This window comes from Nothobranchius furzeri, chromosome 15, assembly GCF_043380555.1.
Source record: "Nothobranchius furzeri strain GRZ-AD chromosome 15, NfurGRZ-RIMD1, whole genome shotgun sequence".
Lineage (NCBI taxonomy): Eukaryota > Metazoa > Chordata > Actinopteri > Cyprinodontiformes > Nothobranchiidae > Nothobranchius > Nothobranchius furzeri.
In genome coordinates, this window is record NC_091755.1 from 47595467 (window position 1) to 47617183 (window position 21717).

At 48.3% G+C, this 21717-nt stretch overlaps 1 protein-coding gene across 4 annotated transcripts in view; it reads right to left on the minus strand.

Moving 5' to 3' along the window:
• Window positions 1-1127: 1127 nt before the first annotated feature.
• Window positions 1128-21717, minus strand: part of LOC107391406 (uncharacterized) — a 44714-nt gene continuing 24124 nt past the window's right edge. For 3 of the 4 annotated variants that reach the window (XM_054746225.2, XM_054746224.2, XM_054746227.2), the window contains exons 2-7: window positions 21008-21197; window positions 20706-20896; window positions 20427-20620; window positions 20226-20353; window positions 3644-4186; window positions 1128-3035 (exon numbers count right to left, since the gene is read on the minus strand). In XM_054746225.2, the coding sequence (XP_054602200.2) occupies window positions 2568-3035; window positions 3644-4186; window positions 20226-20353; window positions 20427-20620; window positions 20706-20896; window positions 21008-21197 (1714 nt within the window). In that variant the 3' untranslated portion in view covers window positions 1128-2567. Of the gene's footprint in view, window positions 3036-3643; window positions 4187-12590; window positions 12816-18288; window positions 20162-20225; window positions 20354-20426; window positions 20621-20705; window positions 20897-21007; window positions 21198-21717 lie in introns of those variants that run through there. The other variant, XM_054746226.2, reaches the window with a different exon arrangement.

Consider the following 21717-nt stretch of genomic DNA (forward strand, 5'->3'; position numbering starts at 1 on the left):
ACTGTCTGTAAAACACACAGAGCCTGCAGACACCGCACAGGGCGGAGCCTGCAGACGCCACGCCTGCAGGCGCTGCACAGGGCAAGCGCCACGCAGGGCGGAGCCTGCAGACGCCGCACAGGGCAGACTGCAGACGCCGCACAGGGCGGAGCCTGCAGACGCCATGACTGCAGGCACTGCACAGGGCGGAGCCTGCAGACGACACGCCTGCAGGCGCTGCACAGGGCAGGCGCTGCGCATGGCGGAGCTTGCAGACGCCGCGCCTGCAGGCGCTGCACAGGGCAGGCGCCGCGCAGGGCGGAGCCTGCAGGCTCCAGTCTCCTCCACCTGCTTTCAGTGGATCATTTAGATCTTCTCAACCTGCTGTCTGTAAAACTCTCAGAGCCTGCAGACGCCGCACAGGGCGAAGCCTGCAGACGCAGCACAGGGCACAGCCTGCAGACGCCACACCTGTAGACGCTGCACAGGGTGTTGCGAGCGTGTCCTTTTTATTGGTTCCGTTAGAACCTTAGAATACGCTGCTTTCTCAGGGAGGTTGGGGCCACAGGTGTTTTGTTGTACTGGACCCTGGTTTGGACCAAGCACCTGAATTAGGACTCGCTATTTTCAGGTTAAATGAAATTTGCGCTACTTGTTTTTCCGTACTAACACACTTTCTTTCCTTTTAACTCTCCCGTTATTTAGTGGTTTTAAATACTAGGGCGAAAGTTCACGAGGCCATCTTTGTGATTATTATTTGGGTCCTATCAGGATTAATTTGCGCCTTTGTCAGCAATGTGGGCGGTGGTAACTAGAAAATGATTCTTGTTAGTTGATCAGGCTAACGTAGATTTATCGATTAATCTAATTAATGGTTCCTTCCCACGCTAAACAAAGACTTTCTAGTGCAAAAAAGAGCCTGTTTGAACCAACGAACCGTCATGACCTAAAATCCTTAGGATGTCCCACTACCAAGAGGGAGGGGGGACAAGCTCCCTTACCTAAGGTATCTTTTCTTAATCTGTCACAACCTGAAAACAAGTCCTGAAGCACAGGTACAAGCAAGGTGACTTACCTCTCCTAGAGGTCTGGATCGGGGCTCCCAACTCAAAAGGTTAAAAGAGACCTTTAAGAATCGAGAACGAGGATTCTTTTTCCAAAAAATGTATTTCAAAATTAAAAAATACAAAAAATAGGTAAATATAAGACTAACCAATCCCCTTTGGAGGATTCTAATACTAAAATCTTCCTGAGAATAACTGATTGACTTGTGTCAACACTAAACTGTCACACTCTAACTCTAAGTCTCTGCATCTGCCGACTACCTCGCTCTAAGCTCTCCGTCTCGTCATCCTCTGTCCGGGTGACCTCTTCTATCCCACCTCTACTCTCTACCTCTGCTCTGTCTCTCTCCTGTCGACTCTCTAACTCTTCTAGCTGCCCTTTTTATACTTATCCTAAACAACTGCCAAGCAATAACTCAAACAGTCATGAGACAGCCTAAACAATGTAATCGTTTTTCAGGTACATACATCTCATTATCACAAGACAGCAAAATAATGTGTTCATTTGTCAGTTTCATATCTTAGCTCAACACAAGACAGCCAAACCCATATGATGTCATATATGTAAGCTGGTCTCCGTCTCCACCCAAAGTCCAGAACTTTCCACAGAGGACTTTCACTTCCTGGGATGTCCCTTTAGTTGGCCTTCTTCGGTACCACCTCTTCTGCTGTGTCATGTTCAGTTGGACCCCTCCTCCTTATCTTCTGGCTGTGTTTACTCACATGAGCAAGTTCAATCTTACCTCTGTGTCCCTTCTGTTGACTCCGTTTTTTGCCACCGTCTTTGGCATGCGAGAACTTGCAACAAGGGCAGAGCCTGCAGGCGCTGCGCAGAGCGGAGCCTGCAGACGTCATGCAGAGCGGAGCCTGCAGACGTCATGCAGGGCGGAGCCTGCAGACGTCATGCAGAGCAGAGCCTGCAGACGTCATGCAGGGCGGAGCCTGCAGACGCCGCGCCTGCAGACGTCATGCAGGGCGGAGCCTGCAGACGCCGCGCCTGCAGACGTCATGCAGAGCGGAGCCTGCAGACGTCATGCAGAGCAGAGCCTGCAGACGTCATGCAGGGCGGAGCCTGCAGACGCCGCGCCTGCAGACGTCATGCAGGGCGGAGCCTGCAGACGCCGCGCCTGCAGACGTCATGCAGAGCGGAGCCTGCAGACGTCATGCAGGGCGGAGCCTGCAGACGTCATGCAGAGCGGAGCCTGCAGACGTCATGCAGGGCGGAGCCTGCAGACGCCGCGCCTGCAGACGTCATGCAGGGCGGAGCCTGCAGACGCCGCACCTGCAGACGTCATGCAGGGCGGAGCCTGCAGACGCCGCACCTGCAGACGTCATGCAGGGCGGAGCCTGCAGACGCCGCGCCTGCGGGCGTCTGCAGGCTCCGCACAGGTCCAACCTGAGCCATTTAAAGAGCTCAGGTAAAACTTCGGTTTCTAGCTGAGTTTGTGCTGCTGAACTGAAATGTTACATCTTAACTGATTTAATATAAATAATAAAGTTAACTTAGACTCGGGGGGGGGGGGGTTAAAACATGGCCGACGAGTAGAAAGCAGCGGAGTCCTGCATTAGTTTGGCTTTCAGCCGAGCAACCCGCTCCTGGTTTTCCAGCGTGGTGAATTCTAAATCCCCGAGCATCGAGGATCCAGCAGATGACTCGATCCTGGTCCAGGTCTGGGCCACGCTCCGGTCGGCGCCCGGACCGTCTGTCTGTGTATCCGGGTCATTCCAGGCAGTGCCGGGCGTGTCTTCCTCCCCAAAGTCGTGCATCTCGTAGCTGCTGGTCGTGATTCTCTGGTCCTCCTGAGGGGGAACCAGAACCGGCTGCAGAGCTGCTTCCTCTGAGACCGGTTCTGGTCGGAGAACTTTAACGAACGGTTCGTCCTTGTTGTCAGAGGGCTGAGGAGAGGAACGCTCTGACCCCACCGTGGATCCGTTGGGTTTAATTTGACCTGCAGCGTGGTTGACCTTGGCTCTGCCGTCGCTGAGCTGCACCTGGAATGAACCAACATCACATCAGCTCATCTTCTACTAACGGTTCCTCCAGCTGCAACCATCTTCATCTCCTCCCAGCCTGCTTACATCAAAACATGAAGCTTCTTAAGGAGGACCAGAGCGCAGATGTGTGATGAAACCATTTTGGTTATTTTGTTCTAGTAAAACACATTTTGGTGCTTTAAGATCAAGAAGAACTTCATGTTTTCCGAGGGTTAGGGGCCTCGCTGATTCTGCTTTAAGGCGAGTCTCATCCTAACAACTGCTCTCTCTACGCGTTAACTCCTAAAGCTGCTCAGATGGGAACTGAAACTTCTGCAGGGAACCAAAAAAGTCCAGTTTCCTTTTTTCTGACCCTGCTGGGGTCACTGAGACCCGGAAAACCTCATGAACCTCACCTGCAAGTGTTTTGTTACCAGCTTATTCATTCATTTATTTATTTACTGTGACTGAAACATTCACAACCTGCTAAAAGACCAGAACAGAATTAAAATAGTCCTGGTCCTTCAGAACGTCCACACCTGCTCTGGACTCTTCTACCTAACCAAATAAGAAGTTTGGAGTTTTCTCTCCTCGTTTGTTCTTCTGTGGTTTAAAGATTCGGTTACCTGCTTCGACTTTCCAGAAGGCAGCTCAGATGACCGGGAGGATGTCTGGAGCTCACGTGTCTTTGGTTGACCATGGTTCCCCGAGGACTTCCTGGTGCACAGGTAGATCAGGCCGTTGTGGATGAAAACAGCGTTCTGGCTGACCAGCGGGGCAGAGTCCTGACGCAGAAGTGGGGTTTTAGAAAACTGTGCTCCAGAGATGTTCGTCAGAGCCTCCCAGGCTGCTCGACTGGAGGAGCTAAAACTCGTCTGCTGACGAGCTAATCCGGCTTGAATCTTTGCTTCCAGCAATGACTTTGTGTTTTCTGCAGAGCCTCTGCCTTGACCCGAGGCCGGTCCCTGGTCTTTCCTCCTGGGGACAACAGGACAGATCCATATGACGTCTGGAGAGCCTGCAGACATCCTGGAGGCTTTGCCGTCAGCGAGACCCATCTTCCTGAGCACAGGCTTTGGTAAATTCTGCAGGGGGAGGATGATCACTTCAGCAGCCTTTGGAATGTAAACATCTAGTTCTTTATGCACGTCCATTCTTTCTGCGGTCACCTGTGTGAAGAAAGATTAAACGCTTTGTCAGAAAGCAAGTTCCAGTCCGGTTCTGCTGATAAAAACACAAACAAGGACGAAAAGCACAAGAACAGAAGTCGATCTGTTTTCTGTATTGACCGGCTCAGTGGCCGAGTGGTGGTGTCCATCCTGGGACTGGGCGATCGCGGGTTTCAATCATACCAAAGACTTTAAAAATGAGACCCAACGCCTCCCTGCTTGACACTCAGCTTTGAGGGGTTGGACTGGGGGTTTAAACCACCAACGGGTTCACCAGCACAGCTGTGTCTGCAGCTCACCGCTCCCCCAGGGGATGGGCCCACAGCGGAGAGCAAACTTCACACACACCAGGGTGACATCTAGTGGGAATGTACCTTGGGTTTGAAGTGACCTCAACGTCTGCTTACAGCGAAGACGAAGAACTCTTTTGATGAACACATAATCAAACAACTTTGTTATTACCAATAATAATGTGAGCCCAATGTTCAATCAGTCTGTGAAATGACAATGTTATTACTTGATGTTATAATCCTGTGATCAGTAGTATTTTACAAGTTATTATAATCCTGGACATTTGCACTAGACGCTGATGACACGTAATGCTAAAGTCACACGACACATTTCCTTTTGTCTGATCCAATCAGAACCTTCCTTTCTGGCTAGGCGTGGTTATCTGTGGTGTTTGTAGAAACCCTCTTTTGCACGTCGAATTCTGATTCGCCAGTAAACCAAAATATGACAATTATAAAAACTATCCCACGCCACCTTTTCTTTAGTTCAAGCGCTCTAGAGAAGTCTCGGACCGGCCATCCGGACTTCCTCTTCAGCCGTAAAGAACCTCGACAAGCTGGATAAAATCTGTTGCAGTTACACCTGACCGCAACGGTTCCTTCAGAATAAAAGCTGAACCTCACGACCCCTTTAGGGTCACGGAGACGCCAGTGATAACCTGTCTTGACCTGGAAGCATTCCAAGACTAGTTTGGCCGGCACCGCTGCTTTTCTACCGGCCGCGGTACCAAGGAGGGTCCAAGAGGACCTCGACATTCTGGATCTGACGGAGACTTCCCCTGGGGTACGTGGACCAACAGATGGCGTCTCATGTGTGTTATAAATCTCCTACTAAAGCTTAGAGCGAAACGTTCACTCCCACTCAGAACTAAATGCTTCTCCGGATCCGCTGGTTCGGATAACAACATTCCACACACACGTCTCACTCCACCTTAGTCCATCAGTACACTGAGTGTTAAAGTTAGTCTTGTTTAAATTGTGTAGAAATAAATGTCTTAACTATTATAAACCTGACTCTCTCTCTTTCCTCAGAGTTAATACGAAGTGTCGCTTAATCCCTGCAATAAAAAGTTCTGATCTTCTGGTTAAAATATTCAAAGATCCATCAGATTGATATTTCATATTTCTATGGAATCTCACATTTTATGGTTCATTAGTAAGATGTTAATGACCCATCCTTTACAACATTCATACAATAATATAGAAATAGTAATTATTTGTCATCAATATTATTAACAGTGATGAATCGTCTATTTAGTTAAGCCCATGTATACACAGACATTTTACCAGAACCATAGAACACTCTCCTTCACTGTTAGTCTTTATTATTCTCCAATTTACTCAATTCATTCACTTTCTTTTCATTTACAACTATTTTGTAAGCATGAGCCTGCAGATAGTTACTCCGAACATTTAGTGTGATGAAAAAACCAAACGAAGACACAAAAACAAAGGGCCATCCCAGCGGTCTTGTACTGAACACATGCACGGGTCTGCAGAATGAGCTCGAACTTTTAACTTTTATATCTGTCTAAAACAGGTCACAGCTGTTTGTTACATAGCAGAACACTAGTGATGTGACGTTCAAGAACGAATCGAATCTTTTGAATGGGTTTTCAAAGTGAATGATGAGAGCCGAGTCCCTGCAGAGAGCCGTTCATCTTAACTCATTCACCGCCAATGACGACTAAAGTCGTCATTTGCATTTTTTTACTGTTTGAGCAATGGAACGAGCCCCCGCGCTGAGAGAACAAACATCTCAGCCCTGAAGCCGATCTTCATCCGCATACGTCACAGATCACATGATAAGGAAGCAACACGTCCATGTGTTTGGAGATCGTTTTGGGCCGTTCCTGTAAAAAAAAAAGTGAGGCGCGAACCGGAAAAGCGTCTGCCGATCACAATTCGACAACGGATTATGAAAGAACGGATAACGCTCGAAACACACGGCTTCTTCCTGATGTAAGAGGTGAGTCTCCTCTTTGTTTAGGTTGTTTTGGCATCGACATCATGCTAGCGCGCAACGTTCTGTGACTCTTAAAAAAACAGTAAAAATGGTGAGAAACACTGGCAGCGAATGAGTTAACAAACCTCCTCGGAAGTCGGTCAAACTCACCCGCTCAAACCCCGCCCACTGCTGTGACGGACGTAGGAGGAACCATAGATATGTATATAAACACGTGTTTATATACATATCGATGGGAGGAACGCTAACCAACCCCGTGCGCCCTCACGGACACCGCAGGAAAACATTGCTCCCGCTCTCTTGGCTTCACTTTGTTCAAAGGAGCCAGTCTTTTGAACGGCTCTTTCAGGTAAACGCCCGACTAATGAACGGCTCCCATGAAAGAGCCATAAATCCCATCACTACAGAACACTGAAGTTAGTAAAGATTAGTGTGCGTTCATTTCAACTAAATCAATCTGAACAATAAAACATGATCTTTAACGTCCGTGAGGTTCATTTTGTGTGCGTTAGAAAAACAGGTTTCACCTTATTAACAAAATTATTAGTAGAGTTTCACAAAAACCAGCAGCAGCTCTCAGAGGTTAAGGACCAAGTTCACTTCTTTTTTTTATCTGCATCTCTCTCTAGTAGCAATGATGCCTCCGAACTCATACTCTGGAAAAAATGCTCTGGCGCTCCTGTTTCAGGAGCTAGAATGAAACTAAATCAGAGGAGAGCTTCAGACGACAGGATCTGGAGTCTTTATTTCCTGATATCTGGACATCTCTCCTCTGATTGGCTAACAGCAACACGACTCCACTGACTCTGTTTGCTCTTTAACGTTGATGTTTTACCTCCACAAATAACACAAGCCTGGAGGAGTTCTGCTGTGTGGTGAAGTTGCTATTGCTAACGGTTAGCTTCTACTAGCTGAGACAGTGTTTTCCCTAGGAATTTTTCAGCTGTGGTGGTGGTGGTGGGGGGGGGGGGATTATGACACGTCTCACTTTTATGTTAATATTGTTTTATTTGATGCACTCCACTTTGAACTGCACCAATCCAGCAATTGCTGCATTTTAATAACGAGTATTAAAGGTGAATACACCAATTTTTGCACAAGAATAATTTTTGTTTTAAACTCTCAGTGACACACTTTGCAGGGGGGTTGGCATTTAATTTTTCTTGGTGTCTGGAAAAACATCTCCTTTTGCCTCCCTTTATTTGACTTTCTGCCCCTTTATTTTGGTCCAAGATCATTACTGGGCTGGCCCTGTTAAACACGTCCTACACCCCTGCTTAGTAGACTTTTTACAGAGCAGCCTCATAATTGAGATTAAATATTTTTTATCACAATAGTAAAGGAACTATTACAGAACAAGTTTTTCAGTAAAATCAAAACATTAATATTTAAGTGCATGAATTAATGCATCTGAACTCATGCAGTAGGAACTAGGAAATATGAAGTACTAGAACCATTTTATTTTAATTTGATTAAACTGATTTTTTCCTAATGTTGTTGGCATTTTTCCCCCACACAGTTAAACAAAACAATGTTGATTAAGCTGTGTGTGTGTGAGAGAGAGAGAGATAGAGTTAAAATAATAAAAAAATAAACAAAAAACCCGACCGGAGCAGAGGCAGTGACCGACGCAGCACGAGCCGTTTTCAGCTCTGTCTTGTCAGATCCACCACGTACGTCACGAAAAATGTAACTTTAAATATTCAGCCGAAAAAGAGGCGAGCTGAAGAAAACCTAGGGAGTTCTGAAGAAATGTGAGCAACAGTGAAGCAAGCACAGAGAGATCCGTTACTGTCTGTGTGTGCGTGGATGGGCTGGACGGACTGAACTCCCGGCTGCAGTTTTGTGTGTAGGGAGGGGCGGGCGCTCTATGTGACTGGCCAATCACAGAGCGTGAAGACAGTCAGTTACCCAATGAGGATTTTCCTTCAGCACGATTACAGACATTTACGAGTTTTACTCGTTTCATGCTCGTATTCGTCAAAAATGCTTTATCCGTACCGGATACTCGTCTGAAATGAGTGTCCGGCTCATCCCTAGCTGTAACGACCCTGCCCTGCCTCCTCCTCCTCCTTGCTGCCTGCCGGCTGTGATCACAAGCAACAACATATTTCCCGCTGCTTCTTTGGGAAACGGTGCAAAAAATATTTTCAATTCAACTTGGGATCTTGTAGGCGTGGCGCTGGGATTTCAGCCGTGGCGGCCCGCCACGGCTACGCCGATGTAAGGGAAATATCACACCCTGTCCTGTCTCCCCTTATGGTTTAGTCTTGTGTCTGTTAATTGCTCCCACCTGCCTCTCGTTTTCCAATCACCCAAGTTCCCAACCCTCTTGTATTTAAACCCCTTCAGTTCTTTGTCTCGTGTTGGGTCATTGTTTCTGTGTCGGGGTGTCTCATTAAAATCCTTTTGTGAGGCCATTCCTACTTGTCTCCCTGCCTGCCTTTGCACCCGCGTGTGGATCCTGCCTCCACTTCACTCACCGGCACGCGTCTGACAGAATGATCCAACCCGTTAAAGGATCCAGCGGGAAGATTCTCCCCTGGGAGTGCCTGCTCCAGTTCCTATCCTCCGACCACCGGCCGGCTTCTCCTCCTCCGGCGTCGCACCGACGCCGTCACCGACCCTCAGCCTCGGCGTTCCTCTCCACCCTCCCGGAGCCAGATGAGAGGTTGGACCGGGAGACGCTTCCGGATCACTCCAGCTTCATGCGCACCAGACTGGCTGTGTGCTTCCCCGGAGCTGGCCCACGGCGTGGGGAAGGATGCCGGGCTCCACCGCAATCCTGTGTCCCAGGACGGAGCCGCGAGCTCGCAGCTGCCCCGGCACGGCGCACCTGCTTTGACCCGCCCCCTGTCAAACCAACAGTCCCGTCTCTGGTCCAATCCGCGCCTCCGTCATCTGCAGGCGGAGGAACCATGCCCACAGCCCAGCTGACAGAGCTCGCAGGTCTCCAGGCGGAGCTTGGCCGGATCCGTCAGCTCGTCAGCCTCAAGGAGTCCCACTTGGACACCCTGTCCTCCCCGAATCACCAGGAGAGGGTTTCAGTCCAGCCAGCAGCTCCCTCGTCTCAGAGCCAGAGGAGCAAGCCTGCAGTCCACCCAGCAGAGCTCACCGGTCTCCGTGCTGAGCTGGCCCAACCCCATCAGAGCCTCAGTCTCCAGGAGCTCCAACTGGACACTATCCTCCCTCCTCTCCCAGTTTCCAGCACCACCGGTTCAATCGCATCCTGTTCCCGTGGTGGTCCCGGAGGTCGCACCGCATCCTGTTCCAGCAGTGGTCCCGGTGGATGCACCACATCCAGTTCCAGCGGTGGTCCCGGAGGTCGCACCGCATCCGGTCCAGCCTGTCCAAGCGGTCCCGTCTGCAGCAACTCCTCCTCCACTCCAGAAGCTGGCGGTCCAGAGGCCGGCGGTCCAGAAGCCGGCGGTCCAGAAGCCGGCGGTCCAGAGGCCGGCGGTCCAGAAGGCGACGATCCAGAAGTCGACGCTCCCGGACCAGAAGTCGACGGTCCAGAAGTCGATGCTCCCGGACCAGAAGTCGACGCCCCCGGACCAGAAGTCGACGGTCCAGAAGTCGAGGGTCCAGAAGCCGACGGACCAGAAGTCGATGCCTCCGGACCAGGAATCGACGCCCCCGGACCAGAAGTCGATGGTGGTCGACGCCTCTTCCAGTCCTGTGGCCGACGCCTCTTCCAGTCCTGTGGTAGACACCTCCTCCAGTCCTGTGGTCGACGCCTCCTCCAGTCCTGTGGTCGACGCCTCTTCCAGTCCTGTGGTCGACGCCTCCTCGTGTTCTGAAGTCGACGCCTCCTCGTGTTCTGAAGTCAACGCCTCCTCGTGTTCTGAGGTCGGCGCCTCGTCCGCTCCAGAGGTCGGCGCCTCGTCCGCTCCAGAGGTCGACTTCTCGTCGGCTCCAGAGGTCGAGGCCTCGTCCGCTCCAGAGGTCGAGGCCTCGTTCGCTCCAGAGGTCGATGCCTCATCCGCTCTAGAGGTCGACGCCTCGTCCGCTCCAGAGGTCGACGCCTCGTCCGCTTCAGAGGTCGACGCTCTCTCCAGTCCAGAGGCCGACGCTCTCTCCAGTCAAGAGGTCGACGCTCTCTCCATCCCAGAGGTCGACACTCTCTCCAGTCCAGAGGTCGACGCTCTCTCCAGTCCAGAGGTCGACGCTCCCTCGTGTCCAGAGGTCGACGCACCCTCGTGTCCAGAGGTCGACGCACCCTCGTGTCCAGAGGTCAACGCGCCCTCGTGTCCAGAGGTCAACGCGCCCTCGTGTCCAGAGGTCGACGCGCCCTCGTGTCCAGAGGTCAACGCTCCCTTGTGTCCAGAGGTCGATGCTCCCTCCAGTCCAACGTCTCCGCCCTCTCCAGTCCCGTGGTCGATGCCTCCAGCCCAGAGGCCGACGCCGCCGCCTCCAGTCCAGAAGTCAAGGACGTCTCCTCCGGCGTCTCTGCCTCCGGTCACCGCCAGTCCTGCCCTCATCAGGCGCGGGCCCCCAAGAGTCCATCCTCGTCTCCTCCTCTGTCCCAGACGCAGGCCTCCTAGAGCTCGTCGTCGCCCCCTCCTCTGCCCCAGACGCAGGCCCCCGAGAGCCCATCATCACCGCCTCCTCTGCCACAGACGCAGGCCCCCCGAGAGCCCGTCGTCACTGCCTCCTCTGCCACAGACGCAGGCCAACAAGAGCCTGTCGTCACCGCCTCCTCCTCTGCCACAGACGCAGGCCCCCCAAGAGCCCATTGTCGCCGCCTACTCTGCCACAGACGCAGGCCCCCAAGAGCCCGTCGTCACCGCCTCCTCTGCCACAGACGCAGGCCCCCAAGAGCCCGTTGTCGCCTCCTCTGCCCCAGGCGCAGGCCCCCGGACTCTACTGGTCCCCGCCTGCTCTTCATCGGGCCCTCGGTCCCTCTCGGCCCTCCCTCCGGGTCGCCCTCCTCCCGCCCTGCTCTATGTTCCTGTGGGCGTCTGGAATCCACCCTTTTTGGGGGGGGGAATACTGTCACACCCTGTCCTGTCTACCCTTATGGTTTAGTCCTGTGTCTGTTAACTGCTCCCACCTGCCTCTCGTTTTCCAATCACCCAAGTTCCCAACCCTCTTGTATTTAAGCCCCTTCAGTTCTTTGTCTCGTGTTGGATCATTGTTTCTGTGTCGGCGTGTCTCATTAAAACCCTTTTGTGAGGCCATTCCTGCTCGTCTGCCTGCCTGCCTTTGCACCCACGTGTGGATCCTGCCTCCGCTTCACTCACCGCACGCGACTGACAGGAAACACTGTGAGAAGTTCTCTGCTGTTTCCTTGACGCTAAACAACAACAGCCTTCCCCGTCGTGAGCCCAGATGGGTGAGTCCATGAATGTTAGTGACAGTGTGACGTAGATCTGTCAGGATTTTCTATCCTAGAGTTTCACCGTCTGTTTTCTATTAGCAGCTAAAGCAGGAGATAGGTGTAGGAGACTATTTTTATGTTCAGCCTGCATGAAACTCTCAGAGACCGATCATTTTTCAAAAATAATTAAAAAGGGTTCCTTGGTGAACTTGGTCTTTAAAGGTTTTGCTGAAGGCACATAACCACAGTTTTCCAAAGACGGTTAAAGAGACTAAATCATTTGGAGACATTTATGTCTCTTTCTCTCCGTGAAGTCCTTTGAGACATCCTGTCTCTTCGTGTCTGCTAAACTTGTCGGTGGACGTGGAGGACAAACCTGCAGCTTCATGTATTTGACAGTCCTGGTAGCTGATCTTCACAGATATTCGTCCATCTTTTCTAGAAGCTTTGGCTTTTCCTACTCGCTTTCCTGTCTCCTCTGTGATGAACATCCACACCTCCAGCTCCTCTAAACTCACTCCCGACTTAAGTACGGGATGCAGAGCTGCCGGGATGCAACACGGACACATGGTGCGCCCCCTCGTCCGTCCAACCCGTCTTTTTTCTGCTGACGTCCACACACGTCTGCATCTGCAGATGGTGAGTTGTTCCCTCTGATTTGACACATTCATCTGGGAAATCTTCATTTATTGGTTCCCAGTAACCTATCTCAGACGACCTCTGACCAGTCCAGCAGCTGTCCTGAGACTTTGAGTGGAAATTCAAACTGTCCAGAAGCCCAGTCTTTGTGTGGAGAGGTGCTGAGAGCCCACAGTCAGTCCCGCTTACCTTCTCAGGAGTCGTTTTGTTTTCTTTCAAGCGTTTTGTTGCTTTTCTATTATTTCTATTATCCTCCAACAACCGTTCTGCTGCTGATTCATCCAGCTTCTGTAGGAAAACTTTCACATCAGATGTAATCCCAAAGATCCGCCTGAGCTGCTGGTCGGACCTTGGGCAGAGTTCTGGTTCTGGTGCCGGTGGGGAAGTCCAGTGAGGAGCAGAAAGTCTGGAATTCTGCAAGTAAGAAAACAAAAAACATTAAAATAGATGAAACAAGTGGCCTGAAGCATCAGAGACAAACAAACACAGGTTAAGTCCTGCTGGGGAAGGAGAGAAGATCAATCAATCCCAAAATCAGGATGAAACATCATCTCTGGGAAGAAGGGATGTAAGAAAATATCGATATGTTAATATATCGCAATATTTTTTCCTGCGATTTTATATCAATAATCAAAAGTCGTGCATCAAATTTTTGTAAGAATTTACTGGCAAACATTTGTTTATTTTCTTCTCTTTTGGTGCAATTCAAACACTGACCACTAGTTGGCACCAGAGTGCACTGGGCTTGGTTCCACAATTGTAATGTAAATCGCCCTGTTACGGTGCAGATAGCTCACGTTAAACGTGTTAGGGATCGGTTTGGACTGTATATTTCATTTCCTACAATAAATTCAGTCTAAATAAGTTGCTAACATCATCTGGCTGAATGTATTGAGATACATCATATCGTCTCTCCTGTCTACGTATAAAATAGCCAAAACTTCACCAATACGCATCCCTGCTGAGGAGGAGTCTCAGCTGCAGGGTAAGAAGAAAAACAGACATAAACTAGATCAATTGCATTTCTTGCAGAAATGTTTGAATGCTGGATAGCTTAAACTGTTAGCTGAATCAGCTTAATAGCTGAACTGAAGTTAGGGCTGCACGATATTAGGAAAACCTGCGATATTCGATAACAGTGCTTAATATTGCGATATCGATATTACTTGCGATAAATGAACAAATACTAAAGTATGCAGTGTTGATGTCGTCTGGCGTGTGACGTCTGCTCTGGGTTCAAAGCAAACAAAAACTAATGCATGAATTCCATTACAACATAACATTTTTATTGCAAAAACATGCAGCTGCACCTGCTACTGTATTAGCAGCTGCACCTGCTACTGTATTAGCAGCTGCACCCGCTACTGTATTAGCAGCTGCACCCGCTACTGTAATAGCAGCTGCACCCGCTACTGTATTAGCAGCTGCACCCGCTACTGTATTAGCAGCTGCACCTGCTACTGTATTAGCAGCTGCACCCGCTACTGTATTAGCAGCTGCACCCGCTACTGTATTAGCAGCTGCACCCGCTACTGTAATAGCAGCTGCACCCGCTACTGTATTAGCAGCTGCACCCGCTACTGTATTAGCAGCTGCACCCGCTACTGTAATAGCAGCTGCACCCGCTACTGTATTAGCAGCTGCACCAGCTACTGTAATAGCAGCTGCACCCGCTACTGTATTAGCAGCTGCACCCGCTACTGTATTAGCAGCTGCACCAGCTACTGTAATAGCAGCTGCACCCGCTACTGTATTAGCAGCTGCACCAGCTACTGTAATAGCAGCTGCACCCGCTACTGTATTAGCAGCTGCACCTGCTACTGTATTAGCAGCAAAACAACAAACTGCATGCATGCAGTTTCTCAGTGACTTTAAAACATCACCTCCACCATAAAACTTTTTCTGATGCTCCAAATACAGAAAAACATCCCTTACCAGGGTTTTTAGAATAAATAAAAAAGTCTGAAAGTAAGTTTAAATGTTAAATAATAGTTAACATCACTTAAATGCAACAGCAAATTCTCTCATTGCTACTGAACATTTTCTCCACTTATGTGGTTATGATATAAGGCTGTTGCTGTAATTGGGAAGTGAACTGTGCTGGGCCAAACTAGGAGAATATTAAGATTTTCTGAGGGAAAGAGAAAAACAATTGTCTACCTTTCAGAAGAGGAACTGGCAAAAAACTACATGGAAAATATGTGAAAACGTTTGTTTTTAACCCCAAATTGAACAAGTTCACCTAGATCTTAAAAGGCAAATCACCCCAAATAAACTTTTTTTTTGCTGATAAACTAAATAAACGAGTGTCTAATTGTGCTGCAGACACATGTAGTCAATAATTTGTTACTTCAGTGCATTTTAGTTAAAATTGAAATATTCTGCCTAAAACTGGCAGTGTTGTGCCGTTGTCAGGTAAAAACTCTGCACTGCATTTGAATTTAAATCTGCCACCGCTATTGGCTAACAGGTATGCTATGATGTAAACTGGTACATTATGATGTCACAATGCTGTCGTGAGCCTGTGTGTGTGTGTGTGTATTTGTTAGTGGCTCCGCCCTCTCGGTCTGCCTGGCTACAGCATTTGTTGCATTTTTCAAACAGGAAGTGAGAGTGGAGTTAGACTCTGGTAGGGGTTGACTTGCTCTTTAAAAAGCAGCCCTGATGATGAAACTGCAACTATGATTCTGATAACAAGCTAACAAATTGAACTAGCTCTTCTAAGATAACCGGCTAGCAGAGCTTCTGACTGACAGTTTATGTGCAGCAGCAAATCAACTATCCTGATTAACAAGGTTATAAATGCTCATAAATGAAAAATCACTTTGATGTGTGGGGGAACTTTTCCAGGCCCTCTTTAGCAGGGTGGGACTGGGAGGAGAGTGCTGTAGCCTTTTAGCTGGAAGCTAACCGGAGCCTGGGGCTAACATCACCACCCGGTGGAACACTAGCGACATGAAGGTGGGTTGGTTCACAGGCACGTGTCGGAGTCAGCCCGGTAAAAATGATTAACGACACCGAGCAGACTCACGTTTGAAAGCAGCGCTGATTCCAGAAACCTCAGCACAAAGTGCGTTCGTTGCACTGAGCCAGCATGACGAACAAGGGAACGGCGCTGTTAACTCAGTTCAGGTGTTGCTTTCCATCCAAAGGGTCTAAGTAGGGGGCGGGCGTATTACGTGAACGGACCCATCTGATTGGCCGCATATCAGAAGGGCTACATTTGATTGGTCGAATAATACTTCAGCGTAAAAAAAAACAGAGCTGGTTTACAAAAAGTTGATGCATGACACGGATGGAAATGTTTGAACCAAACATTTATCGCCGTTTCTGACGTGCTTTGCGATGGGCCTATCGCACGTCCTGTTATCCCGATGACGATAATTTTTCGATATATTGTGCAGCCCTAGTTAAAGTGATTTGTAGTTCCTTGTGTTGCCATGGTAACAGATGACAGGAGTCTGCTTTAATAAAGCAATGTACAATGTCACATGACTCTTTTAAACTTTGAATAACATTTCTATATTAAAGTATGTTGATACAGTGGTGTCTAAAATGTTGTTAAATGTTGTTGCTAAGCATGTTGCCATGGTAACTCAGAACACAATATCAAGTTAATACAAGACTCCTGGGACAAAGCAGGTTGAATTGATGCATCATATGTGTGGGTGCATATTCCCTTTTAGGTAGAAGACAACTGAAAACTCTCAGCCAATGAGAGAGCAGCAAAGGAGGAGGGGGCGGTTCCTGCCTTCTATGCTGCTAGTTTTAAGTGTATAGAGCTCAGAAAGATAAGAAACGGCAGTTGATACAAGACTCCTGGGACCAAGCAGGTTGAATGGATGTATCATATGTGTGGATGTCAGCTATGCTGCTAGTTTTAAGTGTATAGAGCTCAGAAAGATAAGAAACATCAGTATGTTATAGGTTCAATATTAGGCTTTTCACGTTCATTTCAATGAGACTTGTTTGGGGATATCCTTATGCACTTGTGTTACCATGGTAACAGATAACACATTTAAAATTTAATACAAGATTCCTGAGACCAAGCTGGTCGATTTGATGTATCATATGTGTGGGTGTTCGATCCTGCTTGGACAGAAAATGGTTGAACACTCTCAACCAATCAGAGAGCAGCACTGTTTTCTCGCCTTTTCCCCCGGCTGTTGGAGGCGCTGCACTCCTGTTAATGAGAGAAGCCTTTAAATCTGTCCTTCAGAAGTGAAATTGGACCTGTCAAACTTCTCATCACCGTTCGAAAAGTACTGCACCGAATAGAAAAATTCAAAAAGCGTGGGCGGCAGAAGGCTTTGGTGGTCATCTGTGTGGTCTTGTGTGCCTACCACAAATGTTCTAGAAGATATGAGGAGAGCATTTCAGCTGTCTGTCGGCCACAGGTGCCTTTTTTTAAAGGGGCTTAAATGGAGGAAAGCTGACACAGTCCTGGGGATTGTAGTACAAAAAAATGTAATACCAACAGCAAAACTGAAGACAGCACTTTGAAGCTGACAAAAAACCTACTAAATTTGAGGAGATCATTAGGGTACTATAAAAGATGTGGTCAGTGGAAATTTTTGTTTCAAGATTTCATATATCATGCATTTAACAGAGCTCAGCTGCTCGGATGTCATTTCAGACCTCTGAAACGTCTCATCGCCATTCAAAAACTGCTGCAACTATTGGAAAAATTCAAAAAGCGTGAGCGGCAGAAGGCTTTGACGGTCATCTGTGTGAATTTTTATGTGCCTACCATGAATTGTCTAGAAGCTATGACGAGAAAATTTTAGCTGTCTGAAGCCGATCGTCGGAGAAAATCTCTGTTCCTTTAACATGGGTTTCAATGAGACAGAATCAGGGTCTCTCCTACTTCTGAGGTATGTAGAGAAAGAACCGTAACACTTAAGGACAAAATTAAACTCATTCTGAAAAGCTGACAGAAATTCCTACTTTTTTAGATATAATTTGTTTCGGTAGTCCAAACGGTCTGGGTGTTGGAAAGAGTTGTTTCCAGATAATGTGAAGGTCAAAAGTTAGAGTTCTACCTGTGATTTTAGAAAAACTGTAATAGATATCAAAGATTTTTTAACCAGTAATGGTTTAAATTCTTGTGAGTTTGTTGAAACTTGAATGAAGTCTCTAGGTTAAAGTTAAACTATAAGAGTAAGAGTTGAAAAAAGTGATAGAATTAAGCTGAAAATTGAGCAATCCCATTCATTTCAGTGGGACCAAAAATCGCAGAAATGGCTGAATATCTCAAAAAGTATAAAATATTTTAATACCAAAAGTCATTGCCGGCATAAGCTGAACGTTTTGATAGCAAAATTGTGTAAATAGTTGAAGAATTGTGGAAGTAGGTAAATGTCAAAAAACGTACGGAAGCAGAATAATAAAACTAACTATAAAGAGAAACAGGATCACTATAGTTTGAATGTTTTACAGCATTCAAACAATAATTAATTAATTAATTAATTAGGGCTGCGCAGTGGTTAGAGCTGTTGCCTTGTAGCAAGAAGGTCCTGGGTTCGCTTCCCGGCCTGGGATCTTTCTGCATGGAGTTTGCATGTTCTCCCTGTGCATGCGTGGGTTCTCTCCGGGTACTCCGGCTTCCTCCCACAGTCCAAAAACAAGACTGTTAGGTTGATTGGTCTGTCTAAATTGTCCTTAGGTGTGAGTGTGTGTGTGTGTGCATGACCGTTTGTCCTGTGTGTCTCTGTGTTGCCTCGCGATGGACTGGCTCTCTGTCCAGGGCGTACCTCGCCTGATTGCCCATTGACCCTTCCCCACCCCCCACCCCCGCGACCCTGCATGGACAAAGCGGGTTCAGAAAATGGATGGATGGATGGATGGAAGGAATTAATTAATCACAAAGCATCTGGAGAGAGCTCACCTGTAGCGTTTGAGCCGCTGGACGTCCCGTCTCCGTGTCCCTCACCATGCTGTCCAGCTGCAGATCTGAGATGCTGAAGAGACTCTGTGTGCTGGACACGTTAATCTCTGTTGGAGCGTAGACATCAGTCACTTTGCTGATGGACATGTTCTGACCCAGTCCTCCTCCTCTCAGAACCGGAACATCAGCTTGGCAGCTGAAGCGGCACGCAGCTGCCTGGCCCGCCTGCCTGGAGCCAGAGTCCGACTTGGGTGGAATATACGATACAAAGATGACGTTTTCTTCACCCTGATGAGAGACGGGGGATGTCTCAGAGGACGGAGCTGGCTCCTCGTCATCGTCACACAGATCGATTACATCATTTGAGTGGTTCTGAACTCTTGGGTTCTGCCCTGTTTGGGTCACAGCTGGATGGCAGGACCGCGGTGCTGCGGAGGACGAGCCGTTATTTTGGGCAACGAAAAACACCCTCCCATCGTACATGACCAGGGCGTTTTCTGTCCCCCCCAGCAGCCCGGGGAGCTCCTGAAGGAGAACTTAAAGGTGATGTAGTCTCAGCTGCACGCCCCTTCACCTCCTCGATCTCCCATCTTATGGGACTGTTGGGCCTTTCTGAAACCTTTGGAACCAGTTTTATGTGTGGTTCTGCTCCTCTGGGAAGATCTGGGTTTGATGGGAGCTTGAGAGGTGTGGGGTTGATTCTGCTTGGTTCACGGTGGTGACGGGTGACACGTACACTACTGTGGGAGTAGAGCTGCTGGAGGATGAGGTGAAGATCTGATCTTTGATCAGAGGGGGGAGCTGGGACACGGGGACTCTCTGGACTTGTGCGTTGGGAGGGATCCTAAGGAACTGACCTCTGGGAAGGGCTGGAGAGCTCACCATCACTGGAAGTTGATGTGAAGGTCTGGTGGGAGGAGCTGCCTGAGGTGGACGCTTGCTTACTGAGACCAAACGGGCAGAACGCATTTGACCGGGGACGACGTTAGCAGCAGAAACCGTCTCTCTGGACAATTCTTGAGTGACAGCGCCGGTTTTAGTCACGGGGCTGAGGATTTCTGTCTGTTGACTATTTTAATAGGAATCAGCTTCATGATGTTCATTGTGTGAATTATCGCACCAAGTGATGTCACCATCTCACCCAGCTGCTTGGATATGGTCTTGTAGCGGATTTCAGCCTTGCATGGCTCAACAATCTTGTCCCTGACATCCTTGAAAAGCTCTTTGGTCTCAGCCATGATGCAGACTTTTGGGATCTGGATGCATAGATTGCTTCTATGAACAGGTGTCTTTTGGGCCTTTTCTGCCAGTACCTACTTAACACTGCTCAACTCAATTTGGCCTGGTTCAATGGGGATTCCACCGGTATCAAGTATCAGGTTCCAACCTCCTTTTTAGTACCTCCTTTGAAGTGGTTCCAAGCATCTCGGTGCTGAATTTGACCCAAAACGTGGCATCAGAGAATGTGAGTCACTGATTGATAAGGGGGCTCAACTTTTGGTACTTTTCTTCATCTGAAATTAGGTTTTACTCTTTAATTTGTTTTCACCTTTTTTATATTTATATTCTATACCAAATATTTTAAATTTGTTGGACACTATAGGAACCACACCCAATTTTATTGTACTTGTTTTAATGACAAAGATATTCAGAAGATGTAGAGACCACAACGCAGGGATGTCATTGAGTAAATGGTAGATGGCCTGGTGCTTTACAACTAACCAGTCATTCACCCATGCACACACACACTCACACGCTGGTGGTGATGGGCTACAATGCAGCCACAGCCTCCTTGCCCTGGGGCACACCAACAGAAGTGAGGCTGTCGTTCCTGCTGGCCAACACTTGGACCACCACTAGCAGTCAAATCAGGTCAAGCACAAACCTTTGGCAGCAAACCAATTACATGTAATCATAAATTCATACACATCAAATACCTTTGATGAGCTGCCAGCAGATGAGTCTGCCTTACCAAAAGGCATTTTAACCAGAAGTTTGCCTGGAGTCTTTTCAACAACTCGTTTCATGGCTACACCCTCAGTGACCTGTCGCATCTTTCCACTGCCTACACAAACATAAAGGATAAACATACAACTGCAGAGACTTGTTACCAGATTCACTTTCCCATCACCGAGTACCTTTAGGCCACCCACGACCTCGCCCTGACGGCTTCACCACCTTTGGTTTCTTGAAAGGACGCTTCTCACGACGGGAAGGGCTTCCAAGTCCAGTGACAGTAAAATCAAAATCGTTGGGGTCAGTAGTCGTATCACCAATCTTCTCAAAGTAGGCAATAAGTTCCGCCTTGGAACGAAAAGCCTTCCCCTCTGAGCTTTACAGCATGGAAACAACAAAACACTAACATTATTCATCTGTATCTTTACTACACTGCAGCATAACCACTGAGTTTGGCTTACTTGATTAGGTAAACGTCAAACTTTCCAACAAAGCGTCCAGACTTTCTCTGTTTCAGTTTACGGGTCCAGCCTTCGGGCAGTGAAGGGTCCTCATACATTGGCCCCCGGTCCCGAATGATGGAACGTCTCTGCCTGAGAGATGCTGCAGACTCAGACCCTGGCTCTGAGGGGCCCGCCTCTGGTTCCAACACCTTCAAGGATGAAGTGAAGAGAAAATTCTGAAAGTGTTTATATCATCTTGGACTATGTTGTGTTGTTTGGTGAAGGATCAAATGGAGTCTAAAGGTTCACCTGTTCTGTACCTGACTCTGAGGCTCAATGCTTGTCTGGGTGTGCCCTCTTGCAACTGAAGGCGTGGTTGTGGTCTCAACCCCCTGGTCGGCATGGTGACGCTCCCGACGGGCCTTCTTGCTCTTACTGTGAGAGCTATCTCTTTCTCTGGTGGAGGGTCTAGGGTTGGCTTGTTCCTCATCACTTGCTTGACTCTTCTCCCTTTGGAAAAAAGAGGATATTCTGAGTGGGAATACTAAACTACATAATGACAGAAAAGTGCTTGTTGTCTGACAAACCGGAACGTGTATGTAAGGGTGAAAATGTATTTAACTAGGAAACTTGTAACAGCTCATCACCATCATTTCCAAACCAGTAATTAGTCACTGTGCGCTCAAGATTCAGCACATTACCTTACTAAAACGATATACAGTAATCCCTCGTTTATCGCGGTAGATGCGTTCCAGACCTGGCCGCGATAGGTGAAAATCCGCGAAGTAGGGACTCCCAGCATGCCCCTCGCGGGGATTCCCTCCACGTCGTACCTACGTCACAAACCGCGGCTATAAACGGAAGTCGCCTTTCCAGCTCACCACTCAGTCATCGTTTCTTCAGATTCATGATCAGAGTTTCTAACCTACCGATCAATCCAACGAACTATCAGCTCATAGTAAGTTATCTTACTTACTTCTGGAAAGCCCGGCATTTCCGTGTCACTTCGTTGACGCTCGAACGCTCGGGG